The 19,445-nt window shown below is 41.6% G+C and overlaps 1 protein-coding gene across 2 annotated transcripts in view; it reads right to left on the reverse strand.

Annotated features, from left to right (window-relative positions):
* Positions 1-19,445, reverse strand: part of XPO5 (exportin 5) — a 48,678-nt gene that overhangs the window by 22,276 nt on the left and 6,957 nt on the right. For both annotated transcript variants that reach the window (XM_061624771.1, XM_061624772.1), the window contains exons 7-20: positions 18,857-19,042; positions 18,486-18,562; positions 16,838-16,937; positions 15,902-15,985; positions 15,284-15,409; positions 13,865-13,955; positions 12,303-12,431; positions 11,631-11,746; positions 9,962-10,117; positions 6,311-6,352; positions 5,332-5,421; positions 4,465-4,664; positions 3,073-3,172; positions 1,754-1,935 (exon numbers count right to left, since the gene is read on the reverse strand). In XM_061624771.1, the coding sequence (XP_061480755.1) occupies positions 1,754-1,935; positions 3,073-3,172; positions 4,465-4,664; positions 5,332-5,421; positions 6,311-6,352; positions 9,962-10,117; positions 11,631-11,746; positions 12,303-12,431; positions 13,865-13,955; positions 15,284-15,409; positions 15,902-15,985; positions 16,838-16,937; positions 18,486-18,562; positions 18,857-19,042 (1,679 nt within the window). The remainder of the gene's footprint in view (positions 1-1,753; positions 1,936-3,072; positions 3,173-4,464; positions 4,665-5,331; positions 5,422-6,310; positions 6,353-9,961; positions 10,118-11,630; positions 11,747-12,302; positions 12,432-13,864; positions 13,956-15,283; positions 15,410-15,901; positions 15,986-16,837; positions 16,938-18,485; positions 18,563-18,856; positions 19,043-19,445) is intronic.

Here is a 19,445-nt window from a genome sequence, read left to right on the forward strand (position 1 = left end):
ACATATTGACAGTAAAATCCTAGACATGTCTACTCCGTAAGGGATACTTGCTTTCAAGTGTGTATAGCATTGCAGCCTCAAGCTAATGAAAAAAGAAGTTTTTGCCATTGACTAAAATCCATAAGGAAGGAGGGGATCTGTGAATTTGAATGATTTAATTCTACTTGTACAGATCCCTTGTTTAACACCACTTTTTCACTTTTGGTAGATGATATCACAAGTTAAAGAGAATTTCCCCAGAAGCTAGCTTGCTAAGTAAAAGTGATTACTCCTGGGCTTCCCTCACACTCTGAAAGCCCTCTAAATCCACCTCCGCTTCTAGTCACAAGACCATATAGTACTGCCATTGTTGATGAGTTCAAACATTCATCTAGCCTAGTTTCCTATTTGAACATGTCCATTTATCCTGTGTCTCACAGGCAATTAATGCCCTTGTCACAGATCTCCATATTTTGGCAAAAACAGCAATACAGGCGGGCCCCGCTTATACAGCAGGTTCTGTTCCAGACCCCCGCCGTAAAGTGGAAATCGCCGTAAAGCGGAACCCCATTGAGTATAATGGGGTGCGTCGTGCAAAAATGCCGCAAAATGCCACAAAAGCGGCTTTAAAACGGGGAATGAAAGCCGCCGCATTAGCGGAACGCTGGTAAGCGAAGCGCCGGTAAGTGGGGCCCTACTGTAAGAACCAGCATGAGAATTGAGATGAACACTTTGCCCCATTTTTGTTAAATGTTCGTTGTCTATGGATTTTTCGAAACCGCTTATATACTGTTAGCTAACACAACTTCTAAGAACACAAAAACATGAGCCCTGCTGGATTAGACCAATGGCCCCTCTAGTCTGGCATCCTGTTCTCACAGTGGCCAACTAGATGCCTATAGAAGCACTGTTGTGATTCCCAGCAACTGGTACGCAGAGGTATATTACTTCTGACACTGAAGGTAGCACTTAGCCATTGATAGCCTTATCCTCCATGAAAAATATATAATCCTTGAGGATAGAAGTGGAGGGAAACAGAAGTAATTTTCCATGTCAATTACTTAATAAAGCTTTCCAGTGATGATGATAACCCACATATACCATGACTGTCAGGGCTGCTCCTTCGTAGTTCCACAAATCCTGCCATTTTAGCATTCAGCAGACAAGTCATCACAATGTTCCTCAGACAACCACAAACAACTTAACTGAATTAGGCTGATTTGAATTATCCTCTCCCTGTCTTTCTATCTTCCTGATGATGTATTTTATATGATATATTATCACATCAGAAACTGATGTCTCATATTTTCTCCCAAGACTATCCATAGATATAAAACAAACACTGCAAGCTGAGAGATTGCAGAGAACAGAAAGAGCCTCAACACATCTGCCACCAGTGTTGGTGGTAAGCTGTTCAGAAGACTGATTTCACGAAGTGCGCAACTGAGAAGAAACTTCAGCTGCAACATGATGCATGAAGAGTAAAAAGATAATTCACAATAGCAAATCGCAGAGGCAACTTGAAAGGGTTGAATGTATGTCAAGAACACTAGGAAAGGCTGGGTTTAATTTTGTGTTTAGTGAAAGTGAGGGGGGGAAATCATGAGAATTCCCAGCACAAAAGGGCAGGGTAGAACTGGGTGTTCCTTTCCCCTTATCTACTTCATTACAACATTCAGTATGCAACAGCTACATTGGCTTTCATGAGGAGACATGCTGCTCAGAGTACATAGCATTTTCATTATGAGATTGGTATCATGCTAAATTGACCCACCTTATGAGAGCAAGCAAGTTGTCGCAAAGTTTCAGGACTTGCACAGAACAGGGGTTACGGTAGATTGGACTGCCGTTAGACATGTACCCAACCACAAATCCTCCAGCCTTTGCCTCTTCCAAGGAAGCAGGCCAACGAGCCCGTTTTATAACTCCCAGAATGGTGTACACACAAAAGCATATCTATAGAGAAATAAGAGGGAATCTTGCTAAGGGTGAAAATGAAAGAAGAACAGGTGGCCGAGAGTCCTTTTCCTTGAAACGCACAATATAACAATTTGGTAAGATTGCTTCAGACATGACTATTTTTCTCTATGGCAGGGGCAGGAGCCTTGTGTCTGGGGTGGGGAATATGGCCCTCCAGGACTCTCTATCTGGCCTCTGAGACTCTCCTCAGGCTCCCTCTCTCACTGCCTGCTGCACACCCTCTTTAAGTACTTTTAGCTAGCTGGAAATGGTCTTTGAACTCTGATAATGCCTCTTGCTTGCCAGGATAGAGGGTGGAAAGATGTCTGTGGGACTGTGTGTATAGAATCCTCTGAGTTTTGTGTAACTGGAACATGGCCAACTGTACAAAGGAAAAAGTCACACCTGTTGTTCCTTCCATTTTTGCCTTTGGCCCACCCATCACTGGCATGCAGCTGCCAGAAGGCTGCCCACGTGGCCCTCAGGCTCAACAAGGTTCCTTGCCCCTGCTCTACAGTGATTACTTCTGGTTTGGAAAAAGCATGTGCTCAACCACACATCCATGGTCATGTGTGATGAACATATACATATATTTTAACCAATGGGAAACTGCATGCGTCTTCACCACACACGGCAACCTCTCAAATACAACAAAAACAGAACAAAACAAAATGCACACCCAGCAGAGTTATGCCATTCAGGATTATGTGCAAATTAAGAGAAGGGGGAGGGGGAAGCTGAGAAATTTCATATTACTGAGCTGACATCTTAAAGTGAGCCATCTTTGACAGAAGCCATCTGTTCCTCTACAGAATGACAGCTTCTAGTACTTCAGGACTAAAACAAAAACAGCTGCTGGGTAGGCCAGATCATTTAGTAGACACAAGAGGCAGAAGCCCCCTCCCATGTGAACTCTCCCTCCCCAATAGGAATGACAGAGCCCAGATATACCAGCTTGTCCATGTTCAGGGGTGGTAGCATGTGCCAAAGTGCTATCTATGACATATGTTTTGTGAAAAATGTGGAACGCTCTCTTAGCAGAGATTATCCACCTATTGAGCAAGGAGATATATTCCACAATATGACCAAGTCCGTTCTCCAAAGTTCATGCTTTCTCAGATAACTACTACTTACTCTAGAACGATTTAGGCCACAGGGATCTTCCATGACTGGATCTGTAAGTTTGTTATCAGCACCAACATAGCAGATAAAATCTTCAGGGTTTGTCAGGACTCTAACAGAGAGAGAGGAAAAAGACAGAGTCAGGTGTCTACATGTAAGCACAAATCCCCTTTGCTCCAAGCAGTCAATTCCATTTGAAAATGTATTATGGAAAGTGGCAGCTATCAATAAATATTTGTTTGTCCTGCTTCTTCAGCATGTTGTAATATCAGATTACAACAAGGTGGAGGGAGCACATGTTGTACAGGCTGCAATCCTATGTACACTTATTTGGAAGTAAGACCTATTGAACTAAATGGGATTTACTTCAGAGTACACATGCATAAGATCATGCTGCCAGCAGTTAAAATGCTGAATCTCATGATCTGGGGTGGGTGGATGGGTGGAATTCCTCTTCAAAATCTTACAAAGAGGTGTTATAATGTAACTTTGCTGGGATTTCTCTCTATCCTGACCACCACTGTAGAAACCACATCTTTCATCACCACCACACACCCCAAATATGTTAATTTTAATCAAAGTTATCAACAGATGCAATTCTCACACTCTCCCTTCTTGAAGATAGAGAAGATAATTTAAGCGAGAAGAACATCTGAATGATCCATCTCGTATGTGGAGCTCATACAGACATAATGGTGTAAACGCCCCTGCAGTTCTTACTCACTTCCCACAACAATGCTGTGTGACAGGAATAAAGTGATTGCCCTGGGACTCTGCTGCCCTAAGATGCTTATACAAACTGAGCTAAGAGGCAACAGAATCCAGCCACTTTATCCCCATTGTGAATGAGAGCAGTGCCAGAGTAGTTGTATCCACTGGCTTCATTTTTATGTGCACCAATTAAGTCAACTGACATAAACCACCAGAAAAACACCACCACAAGAGACATTTTCCAAATCTGAATCTGCAACAGGAAAGGAGCAGGAGCTAGGAAGTGGAAGCTGGCAGCCAAGGAGTCTGAACATGAGGGGTGGGAGATGCATCCCCTCAATTTGGGTTCCACCCCCACCTCCATTCCTTCCTGTGGTTATGTCCATGGATTCAATATAACCTCAATATTTGGACTGGGATTTTTTTAAAAAAATGAGGTGATTATTTATTGAGTGGAGATGCCAGGTGGTAGTCCATGTGCCTTTTATTTTTACATCTCTGAACTCAAATAAAAATGCTAAGAATACCAGAAAACAGTAAGCGCCTCAACATGGTACTCACACAGGCTGGTGATAGTGTTTCTTACATATAAACACAATTTAAATGCAACTTCTTCTAAGACTTGCCTACTCCAATGTCTAGCACTGTAATCTTTTTCACTGCACTATATTAAAGAATGGACAGTTCTTGCACCTCCTCATCTCCTCAGACAGCCACAGGGTTGCCACAGGAGACATGAGTTCCTCCAAGAAAGCCTTCTGCCGCTCATAATCCTTGAACTGGTTGCTAATCAGGACTAGGGCTTCCATGAGAGCACACTTCTCCATCTGGGTCAGGAGCAGCTCATTGGATAGCAGCTGCTTTACATGGTTATACAGCATGTCAAAATTTGGCTAGAAGAATTAAAAAAAAAAGTCAGTTAGCTGACAGCACCAAACAGGACGTCTTGGATACACACTGAATTCCTACATAGAATATCTGGAGATAAGAGACTGCTCTTGCTCAAAGCAATTCCATACATTATGATGTCTGCAGGAAACACCAGCGCTTCCTACACCAAACAGTTAACATATGGACATGACAATTAGGTTTCCCAGATGCATACATACTAGTGTTTAAAGATACTTACATATGTGTATGTGTGTGTGATGTTCACATATTACATATTTGCTATGGAAACTATGCAGTATTCCTCACACCAATCATAATATATGAAGCTGCTTTAAGTTCCAAGGTGTTATACCCACACACTGAACTTCATATCTACTCCACCCCTATATTTCTCTACCTCTTCCACAAGCTGTCTCTCTGCTGTGACTCATGGTTGAAATAAAGATTGACTGACAGACAATGAAAGGTGGATGTCAGTGATCAGTGCCATTTCCACCACTAACATTCAAAACACACACAGAACTGTTATTTAAATTTTATTCACTGCAGTCTCACAATAAAAGAAGCAAACTGATCACAGGGAGCTTTAAACCACACCCCTCTCCTTCATACACACGTGTGCGCATGCGCGCACGCACACACACATCATGTACAAATTCAGTAAAGTACCAGGACAAGCTGAGGGTAGTCCCGGCACATCTTGATTATTGAGGAACAGGCATGTCTTCTCACATTCTTCACTGCACGGGTCCTTGGAGCCTAGGGGAATCAGTCAATAAAACTTCAGGATAGCATTTTATTCTGCACATTTTAACAGAACCAATTGTTGGTCATACCTATCAGTATACCACTCTGTATCAGAGCAAACCACAAAAGGTCAAAAGCTCTCTTAGAACAGGATAGTTTTCACCATCTATCAAAAGGAGAGCAGAGACTCAACACAACAAACCACCTGGTCAGAGAGTTCCAAAGGCACAGGCTCACTGTTGAGAAGGCCACCTGAACTTCTAATGGTGACTGAATCAGTTGATGACCATAAATCCCAAGGTGGGGGAAATGGTATATGGAAACATCTGCATAATATTTTCTGCTTTTGCTAATCACAGGGGAGGTGCAGAGCACTGAAGTCCCATCCTCAGGGCATTGGAAATTTTATTCAGCCACCATTTTGGTGCTTGAGATTTTATGAGGCTTTGCTGTCCCACTTTCAAGCCTACCTGTACAGCTATATGGGCTAAACACTTGCTTTTTTTAAGAAATGAAAGCTAATATTCTAAGGAAACTGAACTCTGTTCTTAACATAAAATTCTATATTTTGAAACACTTGCTTAGAATTGTGGAAAACACATAACCTTTAGTTATGATCCTCCCATAACACTGTTTAAATGCTTCATTATATACTCTGTGACAGATAGGCAACTGCATGTCAATCACAGCCGTAGAGAAGGGCTGAAAGATGTGTGTAGCTAGTACTGAAATTTGTCTCCCCAGGGGTCCAGTGGAAGAACTAGAATCCAATAAACTTCTTGCTGTATTGAATTTCAGTCTAAAGTGCCTTAGTATATAAACAGTATTTTGCTATGGAGTCACATTAGGAAGTTTAATCCATACATCTATACTTGGTACACTATGGCTGAAATGATCTTACCTTACTTTCTTCTACAACTTCAAAGGTAACAGAGGCAAAGAGCTATGGGAGCAAGAACAAAAGTCACTCATCAATAGTCCATACTTTTGAATGTGCTCCATACCAGTCACCAATCTAAGAATAGGTGTACCAAGACCACAAAAATGTCTTTATCAAGACAAGGTGTTCCTGTTTTTTTTTTCTGTGCAAGACAAGGATTTCATCAGGTGGGAGGTGCCCCTTAATAGTGACAAGGCCAACCCTGTGTTCAAATCTAACACTAATCCCCTGGGTAAAACATGTTTGTAACAGTTCTTCAGTGTTCTCCACTTTTAGAATGGAGAGGTCACCTGTAAGCATGGAGATGGACTAGCAGCAGTGTACAATCAAGTACCACACCTCACAAACTACTAGAAACTCCACTCAGCTCCCCTCAAGCTTCCAAGTTTTTAACAGAAACTAGCCATACATTTTCAACATTTGTCTCTGCAATTCTGAGCCCCCAAAACATGTTCTTTTTAAAAAGAAAACTTTCATTTTCAGTTTTTATCAGACAATCTCTCTTTAAAACATTTATATCCCACCACATTTTATGCTCAAACTGGCTTACAACAATAGTTACAATCATAGCACGGCTGAAATCAAAATGCTTTTGTTTCATTTTGTTAACATCCCAATATGGCAGCACAAAATATACCAATCACCCAGCTGTTGTTGTTATGTGCCTTCAAGTTGATTACAACTTATGGCGACTCTATGAATCAGTGACCTCCAACAGCATCTGTCATGAACCACCCTGTTCAGATCTTGTAAGTTCAGGTCTGTGGGTTCCTTGATGGAATCAATCCATCTCTTGTATGGCCTTCCTCTTTTTCTACTTCCTTCTGTTTTTCCAAGCATTATTATATTTTCTAATGAATCATGTCTTCTCATTATGTGTCCAAAGTATGATAACCTCAGTTTCATCATTTTAGCTTCTAGTGATAGTTCTGGTTTAATTTGTTCTAACACCCAATTATTCGTCTTTTTCACAGTCCATGGTATGCACAAACCTCTCCTCCAACAACACATTTCAAATGAGTTAATCTTCCTCTTATCCGCTTTTTTCACTGTCTAACTTTCACATCCATACATAGAGATTGGGAATACCATGGTCTGAATGATCCTGACTTTAGTGTTCAGTGATACATCTTTGCATTTGAGGACCTTTTCTAGTTCTCTCACAGCTGCCCTCCCCAGTCCTAGCCTTCTTCTGATTTCTTGACTATTGTCTCCATTTTGGTTAATCACTGTGCCAAGATATTGATAATCCTTGACAAGTTCAATGTCCTTATTGTTAGCTTTAAAGTTAGACAAATCTTCTGTTGTCATTACTTTAGTCTTTTTGACGTTCAGCTGTACTCCTGCTTTTGCGCTTTCCTCTTGAACTTTCATCAGCATTCGTTTCAAATCATTACTGGTTTCTGCTAGTAGTATGGTATCGTCTGCATATCTTAAATTATTGATATTTCTCTCTCCAATTTTTACACCTCCTTCATCTTGGTCCAATCCCGCTTTCCGTATGATACGTTCTGCATATAGATTAAACAAATAGGGTGATAAAATACACCCGTCTCACACCCTTTCTGATTGGGAACCAATCGGTTTCTCCATATTCTGTCCTTACAGTAGCCTCTTGTCCAGAGTATAGGTTGAGCATCAGGACAATTAGATGCTGTGGCACCCCCATTTTTTTAAAAGCATTCCATGGTTTTTCATGATCTACACAATCAAAGGCTTTGCTGTAATCTATAAAGCACAGGATGATTTCCTTTTGAAATTCCTTGGTCCATTCCATTATCCAACATATGTTTGCGATATGATCTCCGGTGCCTCTTCCCTTTCTAAATCCAGCTTGGACGTCTGGCATTTCTTGCTCCATATATGGCAAGAGCCTTTGTTGTAGAATCTTGAGCATTACTTTACTTGCATGGGATATTAAGGCAATAGTTCGATAATTACTGCATTCCCTGGGATCCCCTTTCTCTGTAATTGAGATGTATATTGAATGCTTTCAGTGTGTGGGCCATTGTTTAGTTTTCCATATTTGTTGACAATTTTTTCTCAAAATTTGGACAGATTCAGTCTCAATAGCTTATAGCAACTCTATTGGTATGCCATCTGTTCCTGGTGATTTGTTTCTTCCAAGTATTTTAAGAGCAGGTTTCACCTCACATTCTAAAATTTCTGGTTCTTCATCATACCAACTAAATCACCCATCTTAAAAATATGTAAATACCCTCTTCAATAACTACACTTTGCAGCCCCTTCTAAGGGCCACAAGGAACATGCCTCAATGAATCCCCTCTGGCACTGTTCCACAATACTAGGGCTACGAGTGAAGAAGCCCTGTTCCTAGCTTAGATTCTCTTGATCTCATTCAGTGATAAAAGTTGGCACAGAACACCATATACAGATAGCAGGATGGGAGAATATGTGGGGTAGTCAGTCCTGGGCTATGCAGGTTTTAGGAATGAAGGGATTTATATATTAACAACAGTAACTGATAGCCAGTATTAACCCCTGCAAAATTGATTGTATATGCTCTTGCCTCCCCACATCCTCCTAGACATGGCAGCAGCAGCATTTTATGCCAGCTAAAGTTTCTGAGTGGTTTTCAAGTACAGCCTGCTGTAGAGCACAATGCACAAGTCAGTCTGAGAGCTATGGAGTGTGGATGACAACAGTGAAATCTTTCTGCACTAAGGTATACACTGGGTGCTCCTGGCTACAACTGCTACATGTACCTTTAGTAATAGCACTGGATTCAGAAGCACTTCCCAGATTATGAATTTGTTCCAACAGACCAGGTTTGGCTAAATTGTTTTGGCTTGAGAGTCACATTGAGGGTTTGCCACCCCTCCACAGGCTGCATGCCAACCTGAGCCTATTTCACATGCACACAAACTTGCACATACACCCAGCACACACCAAGCAGTGGGTTGGGTTGGGTTGGGTTATAGGCAAGAACCTATATTGGGAACCTTTGGCCCTCCAACTTCCATCAGCCCCAGCAAGCATACCCAATGGCCAGGGATGATAGCAGTTGTAGTTAAGCAACATCCGGAGGGCCAAAGGTTCTCCACACCTGATTTATATGAATATACAGGCAGGGGAAGGAGACAGATTCCACAGATAGGAGCAGGCAGATATACACTCAGCAGTTTTTGCTCTCTAAGCCAGTGCTGGTGTAGAGGGTCTTCTCCTGCCTCAGCACTTCCCTTTGAAAAAGGGCCCTTCTTCCTCTGACATGGCACTATTGTTAAAAGATCTTAGAGAGGCGACAGAAAGAAATGGTTCTTTCTGTTTCCTAAGACCATCTAACATGGCACCATGGCTTATCAGACCAATTATGTGTGAGTGTATGTGTGTATGTATGTATGTATACATACATATACATACTTGGGGGGTAGGTTGGAAATGGGTCATGGGCTAGTCACCCCTGCAATAGACCAACAACAATCCCATTAATCAACACAAAAATTGTCTCTCCCAGAGCATCTGGTGTCTAGCATGATCACAGCAAAACGTTTAGCCTCCCTAGAGCATTCTATGAGAAGTTCACAGGTAAAGATCTACATGTTGTAAATTCTCAAAGCCTAACATATCAACAGGATACAAAAACGTGCTGACCTTGGAAAGAACTTCTGGCAGGTATTCTGGCCTGTAAGTGACAAATGGAAAGAGTGCCGAAATGTTAGAAAGGACACAGGACAGTATGAGGGGGTCCTTTGTTTCAAAGCTGAGGACAAGTTGCAGCAGTTCTATGCCATCAGACACCGGGATCTCCTGGAAGAAAAGAAGGAGAAGTGAACAATGTTCAACATTCACTGGCCCTGTAGAATGCCAATGTTTCTTTCTCAGGCAAATCTAAAGAGCAGGCTGACTGTACCTTTGGCTGAAGTGTGACAATCTTAATACTTGCAGAAATGTCATGTTAGCCTTTTAACAAGCTTACATGAGACGTGTTCAGCAGAAAGCATAACAATTTAACATGAGGTATTTCAAGACAAGAGTTGGAGTTAAAATTATTGTTCAATGATAGGAGAAGTTTGAACCACTGGATGTTTAGGCTCATTATAAACAAGGAACTCATTTCCTTTTCTGCAGAGCTTTGGGTAACATGTTTGCACATCATTCAAGGCATTCAGTCATTCAGCCTACTGTTCAGCTGTTACCATCACAATAGATACCAAGTCTCATAGATTCACCATTCGGGATCTGGAAGCTGATTTTGTGCAAGTTCTAATACAGTACCTACCACTATGCCCAGGGCTCGAATCCCCACTCAGCCATGAAGCTCACTGGGTGACCTTGGGTCAGTCACTGCCTCTCAGCCTAAGCTACCTCACAGGGTTGTTGTGAAGATCAAATGGGGAGGGGAGAACCATGTATGCCACTTTGAGCTCCTTGAAGGAAAGGTGGGAGATAAATGAAATAAATAAATGACATCTGAGTACTTTCCAGAAATAAGAGAAACACATTTTGAGAAGAATTACTTTGTCCAGCCAGACAGGAGAGACATTCACAGAACATCAACATTTTGACGACTACATTTAAAATGACTAGCATGTGTTCTTGCTCCTGTTTGTAGGTTTGCTACAAAATTGGCCATCACCATGTTCAGTTTCCACATTACATGGGAAATGTATGACTGTTTCACAACATGTGAGTGGTCCCACAAAAGCAGCCCTAACAGAGGGAGATGGTGAAAAGGAAATATTCATGTGAGGCAGAACATTCATACAACATCAGGGGCATGGGAACCAACCACAGGTATGAGGGAGCAGTTTTGTAGCAGCAACCACACTGCAAAGGCATCATATGAATTGAGTTTTAGTTTTATTGTTCCAGTTCTACTGCTGGAAATCCTTAAGTATGGCAAAATAACAAAGTGCCTACATTCTCCCTATAATTTTTAATGTATTTATTACATTGTACTCTTCTTTCAAAGAGCTCAAGGTAGCATACATGTTTCGCCCCCTTTCCCCCATATTTTACCATCAAAACCACCCGTGAGGTAGGTCAGTGTGAGAGATAATGACTGGCCCAAGGTCACCCAGTCATCTTAATCTCCTTGATCCTAGTCTGACAGTCTAACCACCACACCACACTGGCTCTTTTCAGTTTCATAAAAAGATCACTTCCTTAAACCAGTATTTCCCAAAGAATATGAGCTACTGTAAATATAATCCAATTTGTTACTGCAGGCTAGCATCTCCACTCCATCCTCTTCAAGAGACAATGGTGTCATGGTCAGCCAACTAAAGCTGAAAAATGACAGAAGATCAGGGTTACATACTTCCTTTTCCAGGGTCCGGAACATTGGGCTAATAATGCTCTCCAAGAAAAAGGTCATAGCGTCCCACTGCACAAAAGAAGGAGAAAAGATGGAGCAGAGGCCTTCACCAGTTTTAGCTGTGAGGGGAAGAAAAAGGAGAATATTAGAATACTACTGGATTTGTAGCAATTGTAGCCCTCTTTAGACAAGGATTTATTTTCCCACACCAAATGCCCGTGCAAAATGCCCTCAAAAAAGCCTTGCCCAGTTAATTTTTTTTCTGGAACTAAGCGTATTTGTAAAATGACTGGCTTAATTTTATAGGAAAATCCGGTTAAGTCTGGCAGTTTCTTTACAAGCTGATTTCACTAAAAAGTGAATTTTAAAAACTAAGATTAGGGTTTGGATTTCAACCAATATCTTTGAACTGTCAGGTACTAAAAGGGTCTCTTGCCTAGATGGAAGATCTACGTTGGAAAAAACACTGAGAAACTACTTGAGCAAGAAAAAAGCATGGCATGCACTACTGTTGGAGACAAAGGGTAATAGTGAATGCTAGTCCTACTCAGAATAGACCCATTGATGTTAATAGACATGACGAACTTAGGTTCCCAAATTACAATGTGTTTACCCTTGGTAGGACTCAGTTGTATAAAACGCCAAATCCACTTCCCCTCCCTTAAGGAAACTTACAGTTCATGGGTCCAATATCAACAGGAGTGGACAGCTGATATTTCAGCCATTCTCCAGCCATCTGGAAGCCAGTTCGAGGATCCAGCCGACATGCCATCCTTATCGCCTCTCCCTGTTGTGCACGGAAAGCTGCCAAGGAAATCAGACACAAATAGCTTGGTTTGGAAATATACTTTCCTCTTTTTCAAACTGGAAGCATGGATGGTTATAGCTCAAGTAGTCTGAAGGACCGTATCTTCCCATATGAGCCTGTCTGAGCTCTGAAACCATCAGGGGAGGCCCTTCTCTCAGTCCTGACACCCTCACAGGCATGTTTGGTGCAAACAAGGGAGGGCCTTCTTGGTGGCTGCCCACAGGCTCTGGAACTCCCTTCCTATGATGGTTTGATTGGCTCCCTCCTTGCCTCCTTTTATTGGCAGGGGGAAACCTTTCTGTTCTGACAGGCTTTGGGGAACTGACCGCAAGGGCTTTAAAAATGTGTTGTTTTACTGATTTTTATTTTGTGTTTTTTTCATTGGTACATTTAAATGGTTTTAATACTATAGATAGTTTAATTACATTTTAATAATAACTTTCTGTAAGTTTTCACTTATATACTTTCATCTGTATTTGTTTTAATTTTTTTAAAACTACCTTTGGTCCCAGTTCTGGGGGAAAAGGCAATATATAAAAGAATAAAATAATAATGAACCCAGCCATATAGAAGGCAGCAATAACTAGTACAAGGGGTGTCCAAGAGGCAGCAGTTTGTGCTCTCTCAGTTCAGCATTTGGTCATTAAGTCAGCAGTATGAGAAATAAAGTGTATACCCTGTGAAACTAGACTTTTTAATGTGGGCCATTGCCAGTCCCATTTTCCTTGCTGATCCCAAAATTGCTGCCTATTAATTTGCAAGTATATGGATACTGCAAAGTTTGGATACACACTGGATGACCATCCATTCCCCCGTCAAAATCACTATTTAGGTGTGCTTAAGAAGTAAGAACATAAGAGCAGCCCTGCTGGACCAGACAAAAAGGTCCACTTTGAACATAAGTAGTGTCCTGCTATATCAAGCCAAAGGCCCATCTAGTGCAGCATCCTGTTCTTACAACAGTCAACCAGATGCCTATGGAAAGCCCACAAGTAGGACCTGAGTGCAACAGAGCTCTCCCCACTTGCAATCTGCGGCAACTGATACATACTGTCTCTGCCAGCAAAGGTAGAATGCAGCCATTATGGCACCTTGCCCTAGAACTTGCCCTGTTTTATACAGGTGTTTGCAGGAAGCCTACAATCAGGGCATGAAGCTTGTGCTGTTGCCCCCCAGCAACTGGTATCAAGGGGCATACTGCTTCTGAACCCAGAGGGTCACTTAGCTACCATGGCTAATAATTGTTTATAGACCTCCATGAAACTGTTTAGGTTGAAGGCACATGGAGACCCTTCAGATTGAAGCATCTCTTTCTGCTCTGAAACTGCCCATAATGATTTTGTTAGTGCCATTCAAACCAAAGCGTATAGGGAAAAACTTCAGACTATCCTCAAAAGTGATGGATTTTACTGGAACAAAGATAACTTACAGTTGAAGAAGCAGTTAAAGTCTTCATCACTATCAAAGTCGAAGTGGGAATATTTACAGCTGGGACTGTCTGTCTTGGAAGGAAAACCCACCTGCAAAAAGGAGGGGGGTGAAATGAGAGGAGAAAAACATCATTCATTATATACTTTCAGCTCCAAGAGAATTCAGACACAAAAGAAGGACTGTAAAAATAGTAATTTTACAGAACTCTCCTCCTAGCAGAATTCTCATGACTGCTACAGCACAACACTCTCAAGGACTCAGCTACCTGAGTCCCACAAAAGGTAACTAAGACAGAACTAAGTAAGTGGCTTTATGATGCCCATTTACATTTTAAATCAGGGAATAAGTTAAAACAGCAAGACTTTTAGGGGGCTTGCCATTACAGTTTAGTGAATAAAAAAGCTCAACAAAAAAGAGGTTGTCCCTTTGGGGCACAATCTGTACTCATTGACGGGGCAGAAATTGTTGATGAATCAAAACCCCCACCATGTGAGATGATAGCAATGATTTGAAACGAACGCTGATGAATGGTAAAGAGGAAAGCACAAAAGCAGGACTATAGCTGAACGTCAAGAAGACTAAAGGAATGACAACAGAAGATTTATGTAACTTTACAGTTGACAACGAGGACATTGAACTTGTCAAGGATTATCAATACCTTGGCACAGTCATTAACCAAAATGGAGACAATAGTCAAGAAATCAGAAGAAGGCTAGGACTGGGGAGGGCAGCTGTGAGAGAACTAGAAAAGGTCCTCAAATGCAAAGATGTATCACTGATCACTAAAGTCAGGATCATTCAGACCATGGCATTTCTGATCTCTATGTATGGATGTGAAAGTTGGACAGTGAAAAAAGTGGATAAGAGAAAAATCAACTCATTTGAAATGTGGCATTGGAGGACAGCTTTGCCGATACCATGGACTGCTAAAAAGACAAATAATTGGGTGTTAGAACAAATTAAATCAGAACCATCACTAGAAGCTAAAATGATGAAACTGAAGTTATTATACTTTGGACACATTGTGAGAAAACATGATTCACTAGAAAAGACAATAATGCTGGAAAAAACAGAAGGGAGTAGAAAAAGAGAAAAACCAAAAAAGAGATGGATCGATACCATAAAGGAAGCCACAGACCTGAACTTACAAGATCTGAACAGGGTGGCTTACAATAGATGCTAATAGAAGTTGCTGATTCATAGTCGCCATAAGTCATAATCGACTTGAAGGCATATAACAGTAACAACATGAGAGATGATCAGGCAGATGATCAGACGATGATGATGCCATTCCCCACTGCCCCCTGGTAGCCTTCCAGGGGGTTAATACTCCACACTCAGAAAATGGCTCATTAGAACATTCATGCTAGCACTTTATCATGCCACTGCAAAATTAAAAACTTTCATGGCACCATACCTTCACAAGATTAGTCATAGATGCTCGCAGGTATTTTGGAATCATAGCCAACAACAGAGGATCACGTGACAGAACTTCATGCCGAAAAAGAGCTCCCCATGTGATCTGGGTGGAAGAGCGTAAGAACTAGGGAAAAACAAGGAATCAATGCATCAGGCAAATAATCTCCAAATCTAATGCTCAAATGACAATAGTAATGCACACTGATCCTCTCAGTTTAGGCACTGGGAAATACTCCAAGCTCAACTGAAGCCAAAGACTATTACTTCCAACACACACATGCCAAAACAGAAACTTTTATTCAGTACACGCATCACCATTTGCTATTGCAAGCTGGATCTTAATGAATGCTGGATGGCAGAGACGAGCATGCCACATCACTTTCTAGATCATCAGAGAAGGAAGGGCGTAGATGCAAGCATGCAATAGTCGCTAACATAAACCAGCATAAAGAATGAAGGGTTTTGGTTAAGGATCATGCAGCTGACAATAAAGCCTTTATTTAAGTGAGGAAGACACATGCAACATTTTCAAAATATTGGTAGTACTTAAGTTCATCACAGGCATATATGGCTGATTTTTATACTCAAGATGCTGGAAAACCTTCCATTTACCTACCTGACTAGGATGGGTTGTGAAAGCTAAAAATGACTCAAGGTATTTTCCAAGGTTGACAGGTGTTTCCACATCTGAATCAGAGCCCTGTTGAGAGAAGAGTGGAGGCAAACTTCAAAGATGGATTCAGATGACAAGCAGTCACATGGCAGTTACAGAAAAGCCAGTATGGTGTAGTGGTTACAGTGTGGGACTAGGATGTGGGATGGTAGGGTTCCAATCCTTGCTCAACCATGAAGTTCACTGGGTGACCTTTGGACAGTCACTGTCTCTCAGCCTGATCTACCTCACAGGGTTGTTGTGAGGATAAAACGAGGAGAGGGAGAACAATAAACGCCACCTTGAGCCACTTGGAGAAAATGAGGGACATGTAATAAAATAAAATAATAAAATAAATACAAATGGAACCTCCAACTGAATTTTTTTGTCAGCTACACTGGGGACTGCCAGTCATCTGCATGAATAGGGAAAAATAAGTGTTACCATTTGGAAATCAAGAGAGATTGGTAGGAAGAACTATAGCATAACAGCTAATAAATAATTGCATTTTGGGGTTGCTTTTTCATAAAGTAGAAGTGCCTCAAAACCTGCAATGGAAACCCCCAAAATCAAGGGGGGGGTTAGGATTAGATAAGCAGGGTGAAGCACTGTAAAAGGGAGGGGACATAGCAGGGATCAGTATTAAGAACTCATCAGGCCAAACCCCTTGTATGGCATCAGGGTATGACTATTCAAATAAGTGAGCAACTTTCACTTGCATACGATAAGCAAAGAATATGCATCTTTACTAATAGTTATTGCTGGCAAGATTCTTGCCATTCTCTTTACATTTACCAGAAAGAGATGGAAACTGTGTGCAGCTGTTCAACCTGGGACATGAGATTATGCAACAGCCACTAAAAACATTCTTGGAAAAATGCCTTGTGATGGCAAACTCACCACCAATGCACACAGCTGGCTACCCAAGGCACACAAGACTTGGCAAAGTCTCTTCAAGAAAACATAGTGCTTCTCTACTAGGCCTTCACCATCTGCTGTCCTGAAAAGTAAAAGGAAACAAAAGGGCAGATGTTAGTTAAATCTCTCTGTTTGTAAATTGAAGTAGGATTAAACTTCCATCAGAAAGGTTTAAGTTAAGGCTGGGTTAAGTCCCACCAGCATCAACTCTGAACTTTCACTAAGTGTTCTGCAAGATAGGTCACAAGAAGGATACTGGATGCAAAGAACTGTCTTGATTGAAATGTTTTATAGCACCAAAACCTTCTGATAAGACAATATGCTTCAGGAGGTAAGGTATGGCCCAATCACTACACCAAAAAGGAATGGGTGGAAATCACAAGGTAATTTTATCACATCACTTTTGAGCATCCTTGCACAGTAAAAGAAAACCCCAGCCTTCAACGGTCTAGACTGATGCGGTAAACGACAGCTCATACTATTCAAACATATTTCCCATGTTAGTAAAATCACCTTGAGATTAAAAGCAACCTGAGAATCATGGCAAGTATTCTCATGTAGAGATTGCCATGGCACCTTAGGGCAATATCCAGTTGCGGTGTCCTGCTTAAGCAATGGACCTCTGCTTGCACCAAAAGGACTTCTTCCTCTCTTGTCCCCTGCTGCTCCCTCTGCACTCCCCAAAACTGCACGACTGTTGGGGGACCCAACAGAGTAGTTTAAGGGCACACATGAGGCTGCAGGTTGAGGAGAGAAAGAGGAAGTCCTGACATGTCTGCAGGCACAACACTGGATCTCATCCTCAGAACCCAATTGAAAGGAGCCTAAAACCACACAAAAAAACTGTTTATTACAACTTCCTTTGCAAAGCAAAATATTACATGAAATGGACTGCCTTCAAGTCGATTCCAACTTATGGCGACCCTATGAATAGGGTTTTCATGGTAAGCGGTATTCAGAGGGGGTTTACCATTGCCTTCCTCTGAGGCTGAGAGGCAGTGATTGGCCCAAGGTCACCCAGTGAGCTTCATGGCTGTGTGGGGATTCGAACCCTGGTCTCCCAGGTCCCAGTCCAACACCTTAACCACTACACCACACTGGCTCTCAGAAAAGCTTCATATTGCACTTTTTATTTTTTTAAGTTGACTCTTCTGAATCTGGCTTAAGCACAAACCTGGTCAAACTCAATGCAAGTGAAACAAAAATACAGTTTTCTTATGAGATGGCACTTAAAAGGGAAGAAATTCTACTCAGCCCTCAAGATGTTTTACAAAGCTGAGCACTCTCATATGGTGTTACAATTGCAGGAAATGTCAGAAATTGTTTATTCTACAAATTTTGCCTCCTCTGTAAGTCACAGATATAAAAGGCTCAGGATGATCACATGAGAATGCTATGCTATTGTTAATGCCACAATGCTGCATTAATTAGACCTACACAACCACCGTCAATCTGGACAACAGCTTGATATGAAGTATTCTGTGGTGTGCATCTGGCAACTTCATCTAACTCCTGAACCAACAGCAGTCATCTAATGCTGAGATTTATTACTCTAATAAGCAAATTCGTGCCAGAACTACAAACAGCTTGTTTTCCTTATGTGCTCACAGCAGCAGACAATACTACTCACTGGGCGGCAGAGAAGATGTAGTGCATGGCAACATCCCCAAACAAAACCATCAAGGGCTTGCGATCCTCCAGTTTCCCCTAAGCATAAAGCAAATGATAGCTTTGTTATAACATACAAAATGAGCTCTTCAACAGCATCCAATACTCAAAGGCGGGCAATAGCTATCACACTGCAGAAATTCTTCCTGAACAACCAGTCTCTCAAACAGGCTGCCAAACAAGGATAGGCCATTGCAGTACAGACCAAGAGAAAATCCTAAGTAAACAAGATATGACGTTATGGCCTTGCACTGCTCGCTCCTTGATACTATCAATAAACCGAATTCATACACAAACCCCCTTAGTGAAGGGAACAGAAAAAGAGGGACTCACTTTTCTGCTGACCACAATCAAGAGGCACTCAGTTGCTCCCACTTGAAGCTCTGGTTCATTCAAGAGCAGACATAACATCTCCAGGAGCTTGCAGTTATCCGCTGTAATGTGGCTCATAGCCACCCAGTCAATGTAGCCAGCCAGCGTATTGAGTGCTGCTATCCCTACTCGACAATTTGCTTGTGCCTATGGACAGACAAAGAGGAATTAAGAGAGCATTCTGCAATGTACTTCACAGAGTTCCAAAGGACCAACAAAACTTTGGCACCACCACCAGCAGACCACACTGCTAACACATTGAAAGGTTAAAACAAATTTCTAGGTTTTGGTTCATATTTCCCTTACTGAAACAGAGTAACTAAGTAGCGAAAAAAGTTGAAACAGCTTTGAGAAAGTACCCAGACATGCTTGTGAGAGTTGGTTTGGAAAAATCAGTTTAGGATGGACTGGTTTCCCTTCTACCTCTGCCTTTACTCGCTCCTCAAATAAAGTGAGCAGCTTCCTCATATACTTCACAATTAGCTCACTACAGCTAAATGCTAGTTTATATGGATGGCAACAGTAGTTTAGGAACAGAATGACTGCTAAC

Source organism: Rhineura floridana, chromosome 4, assembly GCF_030035675.1.
Source record: "Rhineura floridana isolate rRhiFlo1 chromosome 4, rRhiFlo1.hap2, whole genome shotgun sequence".
NCBI classification, from domain to species: Eukaryota; Metazoa; Chordata; class Lepidosauria; order Squamata; family Rhineuridae; genus Rhineura; species Rhineura floridana.